An 18,225-nucleotide genomic window follows, 5' to 3' on the forward strand; every position below is an offset into this window, starting at 1 on the left:
AGGCACCATTAAACTTAGTCCTGGTAAGAGGATGACTGGCCTGCTGTTAACAGAGTCTCATCAAGAGTTACTTCCAGGTGCTTTCTGCTTTTCAACCCATTCTCCCAACAGGGTAGAAAAGGCCTTGCCAATTTTTTTTGCAACAATTTTCTATGGTTCATATTGATTAATCTCATTGAATTATAAATCAAAACAAAATATTCTGTTGCTCTGCTTTTATCCAAAGGTATATTTAGTAGTTTTCTCATAGGAAACATTTTTACAGAGCTGCTGAAGACTAGTAATAGAGGTAACAAACAAAAATAATAGCAGCATGGGTATTGTAACATAATTCGTCCCTGGGCAAAAGGCCAAAATATGTGCCACACAATATAAAATACTGTGCATTTCTTCCCCTGACCTTTGTTATTTAATATTAGTACTGAGCCATATATACTCCAGCTATAACTTGCCTTCTTCCCCAAACACCTTTTATTACAGACAAAATTGCACGTATCTAAGCCTATATAGCTAAGTCAACTCTTCAGAACTGAATGCTGAAACAACTTGCTTTTGCTAGGCACTAAGCAGAGTCTTAATTATAGCAATGCAGCCTCCAGCAAGGGTTTACACACCAGAGAACCTGTATCGAGGTTCAACACACTGTAGTTAGAGATGAGTGTCTGCAGGAAGGCATAGGTGGGCAGAGGTCCCATAGGAGCCTGTTTCTGGATGTACAACAGCAGAAAACATATTTTCTGGAAAGTGTTGGTGAGAAGATGATGTTGACAGAGGAAAACTTGAAAGACTGCTCTTGATGGTCTTTAAGCTTGTGCTGCTTTGCCACTGCAAAACCTCAGCCACTGGCCTGCATATAATCTGATACCCACAGGTAGGGGTCTTCTCATGTTTGCCTACAAAGTATAGCACAAAAAAAATTATTCCATTTACTCAAAAATGTGCATGTGTTTTATATGTCTTATGTGTGTACATATACATACACACACACACACACATACACATATATATATATATATGTATATATATAAAACAATGGGCTAACTGAGGGGGTCCAACAGATGCCACAAAGATGATGATGGGTCTGGAGCATCTCTCTTGTAAGGAGATACTGCAGGAGCTGGGCCCGTTTAGTTTAGAGGAAAGTGAAAGTTCGCAGTATTGTGTATAAATATCTTCAAGGCCGGTGCCAACAAGATGGTGCCAAACTCTTTTCAGTGCTGCCCGATGACATGACAAGGGACAGTGGCCATAAACTATAACACAGTAATTCCACCTCAACGGGAACGCCACGTTGAGGGTGGCAGAGCACTAGAACATGTAAACCGTGTCGTCTCCCCCTCTGGGCACATTCCAAACCCACCTGAACGCGTTCCTGTGTTATCTGCTGCAGGTGACCCTGACTTAGCAGGAGGGCAGGTCGACATGATGTCGGCGTGCCTCCCAAGCCCTAACGACCTGCGGTGATAATGCTCGCAGGCGTACATGCCGTATATGGTGCTCAGAGCGGCTCACACAGCGAGCGCTCGCTGTGAACACAACGGGCACCCACGCGCACGCACCCGCGCGGAGCCGCCCCCAGCCCAGCGCGGCCGCTGCCGGCAGCAGCGCCGGCCCGCCGAGCGCCGCCCCCGCTCCCCGGGGGAGGTCAGGCCGGCGGTAGCGGAAGCTTCTCTCTCTCTCTCCCTTCCTCCCTTCCCGGCGTCCCGGAACCAGCGCCGCCGCCGCCTCCTCCTGACCCGGCCCGCCGGCAGCATGTCAGCTCCCGGCGTCGCCGCTCGCAGGTGACCCCCGCCCTTCCGCTGTCGCCGCTTCCCCTCCTATATGGGCCACCTGCTCTCGAAGGAGGCAAGGAGCCTGAGTCGGGACCGCCGCCGCCCGCGGGGGAAGGTGCCGCCGCCGCGCAGCCGGAGCTGCTTCCTGCGCGGGCCCTGCATGCTCTGCTTCATCGTGCACGGCGCCAGCCCGCCCGCCCCGGAGCAGCCGCTGCCCGCCGGGGACCCGTTGCTGCTGCCGCCGCCGCCCTACGTGTCGCTGACCGCCGCGGAGCAGCGCGTCGCCCGCCGCCTCTTGCGCCTGGCGCCCGCCGCCTGGGAACCTCCGGGCCGCTGCCAACGCCTCTTCCTCTCCGGCCTACTGCCCTCGCCGGTGCGGGGCCTCCTGGGGCCGCCCGGCGAGGTCTCCTCCGAGATGGTGTGCAAGCGCAAGGGGGCCGGGCTGCCCGCCTGCCCACCCTGCAAGCAGCCGCGCTGCGCCGCCGCCGAGCCCGAGCCCGAGCCCGGCGCCTGCCAGTGCCCGGCGGAGCCGCAGCTGCTCGCCCTGCCCGGCGCCGCGGGGGAGAGCGGCGGGGGCACCGCCGGGCAGAGCGGCGAGGGACAGCCCGCCTCGCCGCCGCCGCCTCCCGCGCCGCAGGACGAGAAGGAGCAGGGCCGGGAGGAGGAGAAGGAGCGGGGCAGTGAGGCGGGCTGCGAGGACCCGCTGGAGTACCCCGGCGACAGCTGCCGGGAGCCGCCGCCGCCGCCCACCCCGGACATCAACCAGCTGCCACCTTCCATCCTCCTCAAGGTGGGTCGCGGTGGGAGGGATGGGCCAGCCCTCTCCCTGAGGATTTGGGAAGCGGCTGGGGCAGGCCCCGGGGTGCCGGTGTCGCCGGGCGGACTCGGTGCAGGGGGCAGCCCGAGGAGGCCGGCCCGGTCTCGAGCTGCTTCAGCGCCTGGCTTTGGGGAGATAGATGGGGTTCTGCGGGGGTTGTTTCCCTTTTTTTTTTTTGTGTCCTTTTCCCCGACCCCATTTGTCGTTGGAAACGGCGTTGTGGGCCATTACCGGGACGTGCAGACAGACAAAACAGCTCCAGAAGCGATCTCGTAAAGGTTTTGACTGTTCCCGTTAACTTCGTTAGGTGCCCTTTTTAAGTCGCCTTTTACGTGCATCACCGGTGTACTACTCGCTAACGGGGCCTGTCACTGTGTTCAGTGCTTCCGTGGGTGTTGCAGCTACACAGACAAGTTTTCAGTGTTGATTATTAAACAGTTGTTGTGTATTGTGGATCATTTTTGGCCTTAGTAGTTCCACAGTGTTTGCAGCCTTCTTGAATTACATGCTTTCATAACCTTTTAACGCTGTCTCATCTTCTGTCCCTTTTGCTGTCTTTCTGCTCCTTTAATACCGTTCTCCTTTGGAACTACTTTCCCTTTTTAAGCTACTTTCTTGACCACTGTGCTGACTTCCTTCAGTTAAACATTAGCTAAAAAGAGGAGTCTAGCTGGAACTGAGCTGGTGATGTCTTCCACAGTCTGATGTGAGTGTGCCTTTAAATTGTGGGGAATAAGTTTTCAGGATTGCAGGAGTTTTTCAGAGGTCAAATGGCAGAACTTTTAAGTAGGACATAGTAATGGAGGAGTGAGAGACATGACTCTTGGTGTTCATACTTTACTAGTTGTACATCCAGTGTAGAAGGTACTTGCTTTACTCTTTTGTTGTCAAACAGTAACAACCTACTTATCTGACTGTCTTGCATATAACACTAATTCTGTGGGAAGTTTAGTTTGTTTGAGGATTTGTTGTTGTTTGTTGGTTGCTTTTTTTTTATATACTTATAAGTGTGTTAGTAATGATATGTCATGATATGTTTTGTAGATGTGCTATGCAAATTAACTCTAGGCAAATAAGAACTCATGAGCTCAATCTCATCTGTGATTACAAAATTAAAACTTCGTTTTGTAGTTCTTCTAGAAGAGAGTCCATTTGTTTGCCACTATTATTGGAAGATAACTTTTTTCTTTGATATTTAATTTTAGGATTTGAAGCTGGACTCCTTTGATTAGTGTAGCTAATGTAAATTTTTTTTGATCAACGGTGTGAGTACTTTTCTGTGGTTTTAGTACTCACTTTCACTTTTTGAAAAGTATCTGTATCTCTGCTATAACTTTAGTAGTAAAAGGTGTCATGTTCATCTTACTTGTAGACTAGTTAAAATGTTATTTAATCTCTATTTAATATAGATCAAGTACTTCATTCTTACCTGTGTTTTCAAGGTTGTGGGGGTTTTATGTCTGGTTACTTGATTTTACAAACAAGGGGTTTTGTTTTAACCCCAGCTGGCAACTAGGTACCAGGAAGCCACTCACACACCACATCCACGGACTGTTTGGGTGGAGAATTCAGGGGAAAAAAGTGTACCTTGTGGGTTGTGACAAGAAGAGTTTAATATAGAATATAGAGTATAATACAGGAAAATAAAGCATGCTGTTAGCAATGCTTGTATAAAAAGGTGAGCAAGAAGGAGATCCAGGTGATGCACAATACTTTAGTTTTTACAGCTACAAAGCACTGTACCAACAGCTGAGAAGAATTCTATCCTAGTTGAAATCAGGACGGACACCTACCTTCTCCAGTGATTTTGTCTCTACAGCTGCCCTGTAGTCCAGTTCCTTTGCAATGCCTTTGAAAAAGTAGGCCGTTTTTTCCAGCAGCATGGTAGGATCCAACCTACTCACCCCCAAATTTGCCCTTCAATCCATAGCTGTACTGATGAGTTGGGTTTGTGGTTTTAGGTTTTTTCACATTATGTGTGTATATATATTTTATATGTATATGTATATATCTCTCTCTGTATATACACACACACACAGTGTATGTATATCTTTATCTATGTATCTGACTCCTAAATATTCCGTTGTTTTGGGTTTTTCAGTTGCTTTCAAAATATACTACTCTGTTATGGAACTTTTAACTTCAGATATGTAACCAGGAGTCCTGTCAACTGGATTTACATTTGCCTTCTTATGATGGATTTTGATACAGATAGAAGTATATTTAGGATATTCTTTCTCCAAAGGTGTCATTTTATTATGAGAGGGTAGAAGACAAATATACCCAAAATCTTTACTGAGCTTTTTACAGTACGTATAGGAGACACAAACCTTCATACAAGGGCAAGAGATTTCGTCCTGGGAAGCATCAGGAGACAGATCCTGCTTGTTTTTCTCTTGATTCCCACATCTGTGACCTTGTGATGCAGTGGTGCTGGTGCAGGAGTGTCTGTGACTGGTGTCTTTAGGTGGCCTCAAGATAAGCCCAAGGAACTATGTCAGAAGCTCCTTTAGTAAGAGCTTGCCACTTTGTCTGCTCAGGTGCTGTTTATCTGTTTACAGTGGTTCAGTCTCCTCTAAGCCAAGAGTTTGGGATGGGTGGAAGGGTTTGTTAGACTGAAGTTGACCTGCAGATTATTAGATGGCCCCTACTGGATTGGGAGGTTCATGGTGCAGTGTGCCAGTTGTTCCTGGTTCCCTGGCTGGTGAAGAGGTATTCTCGTCAATATGAAGTGATAAAAGAATGGTGCTTCCACAGGCAGGGTTTTGTGTTTTGCTTTTCATTTTGCTGCTGAAATGTGTATGCGAAAGCAACGTTATACAGTGGGCAAATGTCATCTTTAGTCTTGGTAGAGAAGGATGATTGGCTTTGACTAAAGGACAATTTAAAGCCATTCTCTTTAAAACTTGAGGGGAATTAAGGAATTATAGATCAGTCAGCTATATAGATAGCTTGACTGTGTCCTAGACACGTGTGAATTAAAAAATGAAAGAGAGCTGTTTGTAAGCATGCATTACAGAAAATTACTATTACTTCTGCTGCATAGGACTAAGTTCTGAAAACTTTGAGCTGTATGTCACAAATTTGTGCCTATTGAAGTGTCACTGCTGCTTATTCCTGGAAAATAAAATAGAAAAGTAAATCTTTCTGTTGCACCTGTTACTTCTTTGCCGTGCTGCTGTTTAATCAAAATGGGTGTAAAATGGTGTGCAGACTGAGCCATGAACTTATGAGAATGCCAAGTCAAACACTTCAGATTTCCTTTTGAGGTGTATTCACAGGAGTTCTGTGTGTAAAACACAGAAAGGAAATTCTCTCCTGTGCTTGGTGCTTTTAAAGCCTCTGCTAGAGCGCTGCATTAGGCTGTGGGCACTGGGATCTTTTTAGAAAATACACACACAAATGTGAGAGTGATCAGAGGTGATCCAGAGGTCATGAAAAACATGGCCTACTAAAATATTTGGAAGATTCTGGACAAACTGAATGACAGTTGTTCAGAAAGAAGACTGAGATGCAATCTTTAGTATGAGAAAATTGATAGTTCAACTGTGTTCCTGTCCCTTGTTGAATAGAAGGAAATAATAAGCTTAATTTGGGCAAGATGCTTAGATGTTCTCACAAGTGTATAATTTTCCTGATTTTGGCAACAGTGGTTTCCTGTCTCTTAGTTTATGTGGCAAGTTGGGATTTCTATTTCTTAATTATTTCTTTAACATCAAGGGATGGGATGTCCTTATAAGGAATATTTGGGGTGTGCTTAAACTTACTTCAAAACAAAAGAATAGATTATGTCTTCTTTTTGAGGTCTGCTTTCTCAGTTTGCTGATCTTATTTTTATAAAGCACAAACACATGCCTGTAGCATAGAGGCTGTCAGTTTTGGCTCAAGGCTAATGCACTATAAAGGGAAGATAAGTGTGTGTCAGTATATATGTTAGTGGGTGTGTATTTTATTAAATATAAAGTTTTTGTAAATATATTATTGTTGCCGCTGAACAATAGAATAGCTTGTTATTTGAAGCACTATTGACTCCTTTTCTGGTATCTTTACTTAGTGCTTTTTACTTAGTTTTCTCATTCTTCCCTTCTTGCAATACAGGTTTGCTTTTGTTGCAACGATAACTTCATTTTTTTTTCTGATAATGTTGATTGATACAAAATGCATTGCTGCTGTCATTGTACTGCTAGCACTGAATTTAAGATAATCTGAGTGGTATGAAGTGGGTTTGATAGACCTTTAATTTTGTCTTCTGATCTTTGCTGGCGTTTATACCTGAAAAGACTGCATGTGCATTTTATTGTGATTTTCTTTTTAATTTTTTTTTTTTAATTCTTTTTTGGCTAGTCAGGAGGGAGAGACATCAAAATACATCATTTGGATGGACTTTATCTGCAAGTTCATTGAGTCACTTTTGTAATGCTAGCTTTCTTTCCTATTTATGCTGGTGTTCCCATCATAATATCCTGTCTAAATTTTGTGTTGAGTTTTACTTTTCAATACAGCACTTAGAGACGTGGAATGGATTTTGAACCTTTGTGGCTGATGCTAGGAGGTAAAATGTCCTGTAATTTCACTATTAATTCAACTGAACTCCCTTTTCTTTAGCAATGCTCAACACAGCAGTGTGGTTTGTTATGGATTTGTTTTGGTTTTCTGGCTTCTTGATTGTTTTTTGTTTTTCCCATGAAGCTTACTGTCACCTGGTGATTCTAGTGGGGAAATGAACCAGTCTGATGTTCACTGTGATGTTACTGAGCTTCTGGAATGCAGCTGAGGGGCAATATTGTGAAGGGAGGGTGTGCCAATAGACTTGTAACAGAAGAGAGGACAGTATATGCTCATTATTTCAATGATAAATTCCTGAAAGATGTGAATTTTATGTTTTATTGCAGAACTGCAAAAACAATTGTTTTGCTTTGTAGAGGTGTGTTTTAAAAGGTGTCTTTCGTTCAAGCATGTAGTTTTTAACATCACAGAATGAGCTATGTGATGGAGGAGAAATGTCTTGGAATGAAATTTCTGATTTTTTTGACAGGTATACATGCCTTAACACTCATGTCCAGCAAAAGTTTCCCTTATGTTGTTTAGGTGTTGGCTTGGCTTGTTTTGCAAAACTACATATTATTGGCTTGTTTTTCCAAAACTACTTATTATTGTATGGAGAAAACAAAAATATTAGAAGTTGTGCAGTGTTGGAATGTAAAGTAAATTAAACATAATGTTTGCTTTCATTGCCTATTAATTTATTTGTTTCTTTTGTTCAGGTTGCCTGACCCATATTTGATCTTTCACAAATTTTGCTTTGTTTTAATGTCTTTGCTTTTAAACTGGCATGATGACTCAGAAGCACTACCTGGTGTCTTTTAGTGAGGCCAGTTGGATTTCTGAGAGAAAAAACATTGTGATCTCCTACAAGTAAAGCTACTCTACTTCTTGGTCTGGACTGTTCCCTTCCATTAGGAGGACAGTAATTTCTTACAGACACAAGCTAATATGGTGTTTTTGCCTTGCAGCTAAGGCAATCTGTGAGTAAGTGGCTGGTAAGGGTAGTGTCTGTTTCCTTTTGTAGCTTCTGACTGTGTGCTCCTGCCACTGGCTTTGTGCTCTGTAGAGTGTTTGTGCAATTGCAGGGCAAGTAAATTCATCTGGCTAATGTGACACCAATCTAATGGTGCAAAACTTTTCATTAGGATCAGCTGCTAGAAAAGACTTTCTCCAAGTACAGTCACTAAATCCAATGCTGAAATTCGAGTGACTGGAAGTAGGGGATTGGTAAATGGTTACTATGAGTGGCAACTTGCCAAGAGAGTCCTGGCTGTGATGTGAAATCGTACCATCACTTTTCCTGGCTGGCACATTTTTCTTAATCATAAGAACAGTTTTAACTGTATTTCCTTCGTGGGCGTACTGAGGCTCCTTTCAGAGGTGTGAGTTCAGTGCTCATATCTCTTTCATAAACTCAGAATCATTTGCATTTCCTTTGTTGCGTTATGTGTGGCCAAAGTGAAGAAATCCCTTGAAAACAAAGCAGATACTTGTTTTTCCTTCCTCTTCTCTTATGTATGATTCTTGAGGTTTCCAAAATAGAGTGAAGCAGCCTTTAATAAACATAAGTAAATCCACTGTTAGCTTAGCTGCTCTATGTTTGCAAGTAGCAAATACTCTGTCTTACTGTTCCTAGTAAAGTGTCATGCACTAAGCATGTTCTTTTTGTCAAATGGTACTTGAGAATTAGTTTTGTAAATGAAATTTTAGTTAGTTGCTGAAAAAATTGATGAAACAAATGAGCAGTTTTTCAAGAATAAATGTCTCAAGTTACTTAGGCGCCATGGAATGTTTGAGTGTACGTTTTATTGTTCTTTTGTTGTTAATTCCATAAACTTTTTGGTTTCAAACAAATCTACCTGATGCAGTGTAATGAAAACAATTTTGTAGATACTTATTCTTTAATACAAAAGTTTCTTATTGATAGAGGGGAGCTTCATTCACAGAAATGAAATTATTTCTTTCAGATGAAAGTGATGGACAGAAATAGGGGGTGCATAGATTCACCTTTTACAGTCTCTTCAGCCATAGGGCCTATATTTTGTTAAAGTGCACAGTGGTATACCTTGTTCTTCTGAAAGTTTGCAGTATCTTTTTAAAGAATGGTATTAGCAATACACTGAATTCTCCTGTGTCCTTTCCTGAGGCAAAAGCTTCTTTAGTATGTGCAATCAATAATGCTAACTCCTTGATTATGCTTTTTAATTTTTTTTTAAACTAAGATTGTCTTTTGATAAAATTATTTCTTGAGTTATGCTTATGTTTACTTTATATTTGATTTTGGTGATGTGAGTTACTTATTAGGAAATTTCATGCTGAGGATATTGTGTTAGCAACCACATAAACAATTTTCTATTACCAAACTTTCTTTTGTAGTAACTTGAATGGATATGGTTGACTTTTCACTATTTCCTTTGATTAAAAGTGCAGTTATCATCTTCACTTAATTCACTTTGAGGAACTTAAGGCCAAAATTACCAAATATTTAAGACACACTAAATAAATTTAGTGTGTGGATTTCTGGTTTTTTTTAAACTGATCTTTAATAATTTAAAAAACGTACTTATAGGATGCTTTGTGGTGTTTATTGTTTTGCTGTTTCAGGTTTTTTTTCTCCTCTGTTCCTGCTGAAATACTAACATTTCATACAAATGTTCAGAATAGTAATATATATATATTTAAATGTATACTATATTAAATATAATGTATATTTAAACACACAGGTTGAACTATCTAGCATACATTTAATATAGAAGCAGTGGGGAAATGTTAAGGGTGTAATGACTGAGGCCCATTATGCAAGGACTTGGTAAAGGAGAGAATTTATACACAATAACTTTTTCTCTAATTTTTCTGGTTGGACCCTTCACTAATATTAATCAACATTTGCTTTCTCCCTTTCTCCTCCATTGCCTTACAAAATATTCTAAAAAGTGGAAGTAAACACCAAAACTTTGTTCATGCACTATTTTTTGGTAGTCTGAATTGTGCTGTGCAAGGGGTTGGTTTGGTTGGTTTAAAATCAATTGGACATCACCTGATTCAGAATGGTGGATTGACTTACATGGGGTACTGTGCAATTAGCTGTGTTTTGTTGGTTAAATGTAAAACAGTGTGCCTTTTCTCTTGTAAGGGATTTGTAAGGGTATATCTATCAACATAAAATTAGACTGTTTGAATTAAGTGAAGCAGATTGAATGTGATTTGGCTGAAAACTTCCTCTGTCTATTGACTTTTGCTGTCGTGGGCATTGCATTTTTGTATTTTATTTTGATGTAGGATCAGTTAGATTGGAAACCACCTCTAAGATCATTAAATCTGACCATTAACCTGGTACTGCCAAGTCCACTGATAATCCATACCCCTAAATGCCACATTTACATGTCTTTTAAATGTCTTCAGGGATGGTGACTCCACCACTGCCTTGGGCAGTCTGTTCCAGTGCTTCCCTTTCAGTGAAGAAATTTTTCCTAATGTCTAAACTAAACCTCTCCTTGCCTTGTCCTGTCAGTTTTTGCCTGGGAGAAGACCCTGAATCCTCCTTACAGGCAGTTGTAGAGAACAGTAAAGTTCCCCCTGTGCTTCCTTTTCTCAAGGCTGAAAACCCTCAGCTGCTCCTCATTAGACTTGTGCTCCAGTGTCCTCTGGACACCTCAAGATTTTTCTTGTAGTGCGGGACTCAAAACTGACAACAGGATTGAGGTGTGGCTTCACCAGTGCCCAGCACAGGGGAGTGGTCATTACTCTGGGTAGTTTCACTCACAGTTTCTGGAGTACACCCATGAAAGCCATGAGAAGACAGTTTCTCCAGGAGAGTGCTGTGTCAAAGTAAACTGTGTCAAAGACTTTACTAAATTCCAGGCACACAAAATTCACAGCCTTTCTCTTATTCCACCATACTGGTTGGCTGGTCTTGGAAGGGAGACTAGGTTGGTCCGGTAGGACCTGCCTTTCACAAACCCGTGCTGGCTGGGCCTGACTCCTGCTTGTCCTGTATGTGTGACATAACAACACTCGAGATGATCTGCTCCATACTCTTATCCAGGATTGGTCATGACTGACAGGCTTGTAGTTCCCTGGATCCTCCTTTGAGCCTTTCATGTAGACCAGCATCACATGTGCCAGCATTCAGTCAACTGGAAGTGCCCCTGTTAGCAGCCAGGACTGCTTGTAGGTAATGGAAAGTGGCTTGGTGAGCACTTCCACCAGCTCCCTCAGGGCCCATGGATTCCATTTTGCCCCATAGACTTGTGCAGGTGTTAAGTGGTGTAGCAGGTCACTGAGATTATGGGGGGACTTCTTTCCCTGTCTTCCAGTCCAGTAGGCTGGGTACCTGGAGAGCAGCCAGTCTTGCTATTAAAGATTGAGGCAAGGAAGGCATTACTGCTCTTTAATGAGTCTGTATGAACAGTTTTATATCAAAGCAAGAACTTGTGTTGAAGAATTCACTGTCTGGGAGATATGGTAAGGCTGTCAGTGGGGAAAATCAGGTATCCTTAAATGAGATGGAGCCTGAAGGCTCAGAGAGTCTCTTGCAACCATTGAAAGGAAAGAGAAACCCACTAGTCTTAACACTGAAAGGGTGAAGCAGGAGGAACTGACATCTGCATTAGGAATTTGGGCTGGAAGAAGGTGAGATGAGGGAGAGGGAGCTCCTTTTCCAGAACTCCGCTTCCTCTACCCTTGCCTTTTGCCAACAGGGAAAATAATGTAAAATTATTCTAGAAAAAGCTATTAAACCATTTTTTTTTTTTTCTTTTACAGTGCTGAAGGATATTCTGGTGTTTGGAAGAGGGATTAGACAGAGTTGAGGGGAAACAAATTGAGTGGTGGATATGAAAGTGTACGTGTTTGAGTACAATTTTCAGGAATTAAATGTGCTAACAAGTAGAACCATTGCTATCAAAGTTATCTGTCATATGCAGGAGTTAAATGAACAGGCTTGTGAGTAGAAATGGATTTTTCAGCTGTATTTATACATCCTTGGGAATTAGAAAATTTAAGCTAGGACAATTAAGGTGCCACAATATCAGTGTATATCTAGAGAATAATACTGAATTAAAGGGTGGTGAAGTCATCAAAGTGAGTCAAAGCATTTTATGCACTAGTGTTGTATTTTAATCAGTAGCTCGACTAATCCCTTAATGTAAGAGTGATGTGCCACCACCTGGAATATGTCTAGTCCTTGCTACTAAATTCCATTTAGTGTAATTCAATATGTCATCTTCTAACAATTGCAAGCTCTGAAGAGAAGCTGTTGTTTTACATGGCATTATTCAGCATCCTTTTGTAGCTGGAACTTGTAGAGCTACTACAGAAAATAAAACTGCAAGGCGTTGTTTTTGAACGCATACTGTTTATGTACCTGGCTGTTCCTGTGCATGCTGGGACTTCTGCAATGACTTGGTCTCTCTTCTCGTCCTAGTGGCCTCACTCACTGTTTTCTAAGAAGCTGGTTTGCAGCTCCTGTATTGCTTAATTGTCTTTGCTTCTAGACCTAAGTACAGCATGGACTAAAACATGATTACAAATGCTTTTGGACATTTTTCAGAATATTTTCTATGCAGCAGTACTGTTTGTGTCAAGCACTTAATCAAACTTGTTTCTTTTTTGTTTTGTTGTTGCTACAGCTGCTTCACACAGGAGAAACAGTTTAGCAGTAGGTTTGTGATTTGTGAGGGCTTTTGGCTTTTGCTGGGCTGGTAGTGTGGCTGGACACCAAGTTCCCCTCCAAAGCCTGGTATTTCCCTCCTTGACTGGTGAGAGAAAACATAAGGAAAGGCTTATGAATTAAGGACAGGGAGAGATCACGCAGTGATTACTGTCATGGGCAAAACAGACTGAACTAGGGGAAGTTGGTTGAATTTATTACCAATCCAATTAGAGTAGGATAATGAGAAGTAAAACCTACATCTTTCCTAACCCTTGTATTCTTCCTTGGCCTAACTGCATTCACAATTCTCTGCCTTCTTCCCCCAGCCATTCAGGAAGACCAGGATAGGGGCTACACTCAGTTCATCATACCTTGTTTCTGCTGCTCTGGTCGCAACTTGCTTCTGCTTGAGAACTCTTTTTTCCTCCTTATGTTATCCCAGAGGTGCTGCTGCCATCACTGACTGTCTTAGCCTCAGTCAGTGGTGAGTCCATCTTGGGTGCTGGCTGACACTGGCTCTGTAAGATGTGAGGGAAGGTTCTACCAGCTTCTCAGAGAAACTGCCTTTGTAGCCCCCCTACTCTAAAAACCAAGCCATGCCTATCCAGGATAAACAAAATCCAAAAGTTATTTATGTGCTTTCATTTTAACAGCGGCAGCTGTATTAGCAACAGTCTTTACTGTACCATGTTTACTATGTTCTTTAGAACTGCAAACTTTTGTTTCTCAGAGGTGGTATTTCCACAAATAAGCATATTTATTTCCCACTTAAGTAAACATTAGTTGAAGTATTTTATAATGCCAGCCTTGATATCCTTTTTTAATATTAATTGGAGCCAATCAGACATCTGTCTAAACATAATGTGGATCATGTTGCTTTGTTCTCTTCTAAGAGAACTACTTTTTATAACTGTTAAGAGATTCAGTCTTCTGTTTCATGCTGGTATCAGGAATTCAAGTTTCCTACTGCTCTTACTAACTTAGAATTACTGATATCATCAGACTGTCACCTTTTCTAATGTTTAGATTCACACTTTTGCAGGAAATGTCGGATGCTAAATTGCCACTTACTATTCAGTGCTTTTTTTCTGCTTGACCAAGGGTGATGGTATTTTTTGAGTGCTGAATGCAGCCACCTTCTGGTTCTGCACATGGGTTCACCAGTATGGACAAGAGCTGCAGGGAGAAAGCAGACAGTGATTGTTTTGTTTCCACTTCTGTGCTTAACTGGCTGCCCACTGGGAAGCAGACAATGACTCTGGTAATGGCCAAGCAAATGGGGGAAAATGGGGCTCACACACAATCCTTCAACACTAAGGAGTCGTGGGTAAGAGATCACAAGTTTCTAATAGGTAGAAAAAGAAGAGAATTATAAATCTTGCATGCATGTAGAGTATCATGAATTTGACCTCCTCCTCTCTTATCAGAGCTCTGCTTCATCAAGGGGCCTTGTAGAGATATACATACTTAAAACTGCTGGAGTAAGCCATCCCCTAGAACAAGGGGTACAGTTATAGTTATTCTCAACAGTTTATTATCTTGACTGTTCCAAAGATCACCCAATGACCAAAGTTCTGTAAGTTACCATTGTAATTCAATGCTTCATTACTCCTTTTTTTTTTTTCTTTTGTGTGTTTTCCCCTTTGCCATCCCTTTTCCTTGGCTAAGCAGTCATAGTAGTTTTCTTGAATGTTTTCATGTTTGCTAGACTTGAGTTCTTTTCTATGGATACTCTCCAGTATTTTCATATTTTCTTGAGAAAATTGCCTGAGATTGGCAATAGAACTTCTATTTAGTGTGTGATGTCCTCAGATCAGCTGGAGGGCTTTCTCACGTTTTGCAGTCTGTACTCCTGTGTAGGTGTAATGCCACTACTGCCTTTTCCCATTATAGGATCACATGTAGATTTAAGTTCATTTGTGCTGACAGGGTATCTTCATGTGAACTCTTTTATTACTTATTAATAACACTTTTTCTATTTGTTAACTGCTCTTTTTCTAAGACCCTCTTTTTCTATTTTTAATAAAAAACAATACTTTTAAGAAATGGCTGAATGTAATACATGCTATAGCAATTTATGATCTTGCTGTAATGTTACAGTTTATTCTTTTTTTTCCCAATTGATACAGTGCTCAAAACCTTGGGGTGTAAAAGGCTAATTTTGTGCTTCAGTTCTCTTCTATGACGCTGATTTACTCTGCTAATTGACTCTACCATCCCATGCCCCCTTCCCACAAGACCTGATGCATTAATACCTTTATGACTCTTCTTACCAGTTTAGTTAGAAAATAAAAGTTTCCCATCCATTTCAGGATGGGAATGAAAGCACTTTTTAAATGGCTTGCAAATAACACTGAGCTAATTTGTAATTTGTTCAAGTGTGCCATCTCAGAAGCACTTCTGAAACTTAGTCTACAAAATGAGTACTTTGGATATATTCCATTGTTGGTTATGCTAATGTGACTTATTAATATTGTCCGTTCCTATGGGATGTAGGTTTTTTTGTTATTGTCTCTGACTAATCAAATGGTGCAAGTTGTAGATCTGTGTGTTAAATGCATGCTAATACTTTTCTGTCTTTTACAGGATATATTGGTAGTAAAATATTTCTGTATCTAAAATATGATTACATCTAACTTTTTTTTTTTTTTCTTTCTTTGCAGATATTTTCCAACTTATCTCTGAATGAGCGTTGCCTTTCAGTGTCATTAGTCTGTAAATATTGGCGTGACCTCTGTTTAGATTTCCAGTTTTGGAAGCAACTGGATCTCAGTAGTCGTCAGCAGGTATGAAAATGTCATTGTGGAATAATTGTTTTCACAACTCAAAAGTCAAGACTTTGTTCTTAGATCTTGTACTTTTGATCAGAGGGAAACAAAGGAAAGTCATAAAATGGTGATGATCTGTATGTTGCATGGATTTTTCTGCTATTAGCTGAAAAGGAACCCATAGATTGGTTCCTTTTAAATATAATGCATTTTGTCTGAGATCAGTTGTTAAATAGTGTGAGCACAAGTGCTGTTTGAAATGGGTTGTGGGTTATTTGTCTCAATTCTGCATCAGATAGTCTGGAACTATCAGACCTCTTATTAATTCTAAGACAAACATAAGCCTTTCTGAGGATGCTGTAGTTGGAAGAATGGTTATATACGTGGTGCTTTCTCTGTTTGTTTTAACAAATTTTCTTGATTTTATTCAGCTGGTATGGCTCTTAATCACAAGAAAAGAGACTGTGTTTGATTTTATTTTTTTTTTAGGCCTTTAGCCGATCCTAGAATGAAATATTTGTAGGTTTAATTTAGTGAAATTGAGATCCCTAGGAACCTAGCCTTAAATTGTACAGGGCAACTTCCCTCCTTGGAAAGCTTTAGGGATGCCAGTATTGTTTGGCCACTGTCCTTGGGTTTCTTGTTGAGTAGTGACTTGGAGGGGTTAATAAGCAGTATCTTCAGAGTTTCATGGAAGTACAGGGTACAGAGAAATAACAACTGGATGGTTGCATTTGAAGAAGGATTTTTTTTTTTCTTTGCAATTATTTGGTGTTATGGTTTAACCCCAGCCAGCAGCCAAGGCCAAGGCAGCCCCTTCCTCACTCCCCTACCAGCAGGGCTGGGGAGAGAACTGGAAGAATAAAAGCTACAAGACTCATGAGTGTAAAGGCAGTTTAATAGTGAAAGCAAAAGTTGCACACACATACACAAAACAAGCAAGACAGAGAATCAATTCACTGCTTTCTATAGGCTGGCAGGTACTTAGGCTTCCCCAGCAGAGCAGGGCCTCCTCACACAGAGCAATGACTTGAGAAGACAAACCTCATCCCTGGAAATGCCCCTCCCTTCCTCCTTGTTCCCCTCACTTCATACACTGAGCATGATGCCACATGGTCTGGAGTATCCCTTTGGTCACTTGGGGGTCACCTGTCCTAGCTGTGTTCCCCCCCAACCTCCCAGCCTCTTTGCCAGCATGGCCAAGTGAAAAGCAGAAAAAGCCTTGGCTCTGTGCAATCCCTGTTCAGCAATAGAAGAACCAGCACAAATCCAAAACATAGTCCCAAGTAGTCACTGTGAAGAATATTATTTCTACCCCAGGCAAAACCAGCACCATTCTTTTCCATCTTAACACCTGCCTGATGAAAGAACAAGAAAAAAGATCTGACTTGCTACAAATAAAAACCGTATCGAATGCAGCAAAGACTGCTCCTCAGCTGTATAAGACAAAAATCAAAAGGGATTTGTGTTGCTCTCTTGCCCTCTTTGGTTAAAGCTAAAGCTTTATGCCAAGTGATGGGTAAGTCTTTCTGAATGGTCCTTTGTAGGATTGTTGTCTTTTAAGATTATTGTCACTTTGGCTAACTACAATGTCTATAGATACAAAATGGATTTAATATTTTTTTACAAAGGTGTTAACTAAACTTTGCTGTCTGACATCCAGGGGCTGCTCTGTCAGCCACCCTGGCACCGCTTGCTTGGGACTGAAGCTGCTCCGCAGTGGCAGCCCCAGGGAAGTGATGGATGCCCTGCCTGACTCCCTGCACACCCCACACAGTCAGACCACCTTCCTCAGTGCCTTGACTTCAGGTTTCCCACAGCAGAGTCTCAGACCTGGGTCCTGAAATAATGTAATCACTGTGCAACAACAGAATAACAGCTCAAGCTGGAGGTGGAGGGACCCCAACAAAAGGAACCCTGTGCTTTATACCTTCACAGTCTGTGCTTGGGTACATCTGGGGCTCTTAGCTCCTGCTGTATTTCCAAGTGTTCCTCACCTGGCTGTGCCACAGGTCTCAGTGCCCTTTGTTGTGCAAACGGCTGGCACCAGTTCATGGCCTTTTGCCTCTGGCTGTGCCACCTGGAGCTCAGCCTGAGCTCCCCTGCAGCTGCACCCTGACCTATACACTGAGTGTATTCCTCAACAGATTTAATTGAGCATATCTTCTAAGATATTAAAATGAAAAGAGAAAAGTTTTAAGATATTGAAACACTGCCTTTCCATACAGCATTAGCACAAGTAACAAACATAATGGAACGAAGGCTAACACAATTGCCATAGGGCAGGAATTATTATCGATATGAAATCACACATATTTCAGTAAACAAAAGCAGTAATGTTTATTGACTACAAGTTACATAGTTCTTTTATTAGTTAGTGTTCTACCTTCTGTTGGCTAAATGATTCCTGTACTTCTTATGGTAATTAGTCCACATTCTCAGTCTTTCTGGTCTTTTGGGTTGGTGGTTTGTGGTGTTTCCCATCTCCCCTTGCCAAAATCACCTTTTACTCAGTTGGAGGTGATTCAACACAGTTGCTGAGTTGGCTTTGTTAGTTTCTTCCTTATCTAAGGAGTTCTGCCAAATGTCATTGTCTGAATTCTGCATTCTTTATGTCCACTGTCAGTAGTGCATTACCCTCCCCAAGCTTTGTTAACGTCTCCTAGGAGC

The 18,225-nt window shown here is 41.7% G+C and overlaps 1 protein-coding gene across 2 annotated transcripts in view; it reads left to right on the forward strand.

Moving 5' to 3' along the window:
* The first annotated feature begins 1,686 nt into the window (after window positions 1–1,686).
* Window positions 1,687–18,225, forward strand: part of FBXL17 (F-box and leucine rich repeat protein 17) — a 275,332-nt gene continuing 258,793 nt past the window's right edge. For both annotated transcript variants that reach the window (XM_058826053.1, XM_058826055.1), the window contains exons 1-2: window positions 1,687–2,562; window positions 15,451–15,573. In XM_058826053.1, the coding sequence (XP_058682036.1) occupies window positions 1,822–2,562; window positions 15,451–15,573 (864 nt within the window). In that variant the 5' untranslated portion in view covers window positions 1,687–1,821. The remainder of the gene's footprint in view (window positions 2,563–15,450; window positions 15,574–18,225) is intronic.

This window comes from Poecile atricapillus, chromosome Z (assembly GCF_030490865.1).
Source record: "Poecile atricapillus isolate bPoeAtr1 chromosome Z, bPoeAtr1.hap1, whole genome shotgun sequence".
Lineage (NCBI taxonomy): Eukaryota > Metazoa > Chordata > Aves > Passeriformes > Paridae > Poecile > Poecile atricapillus.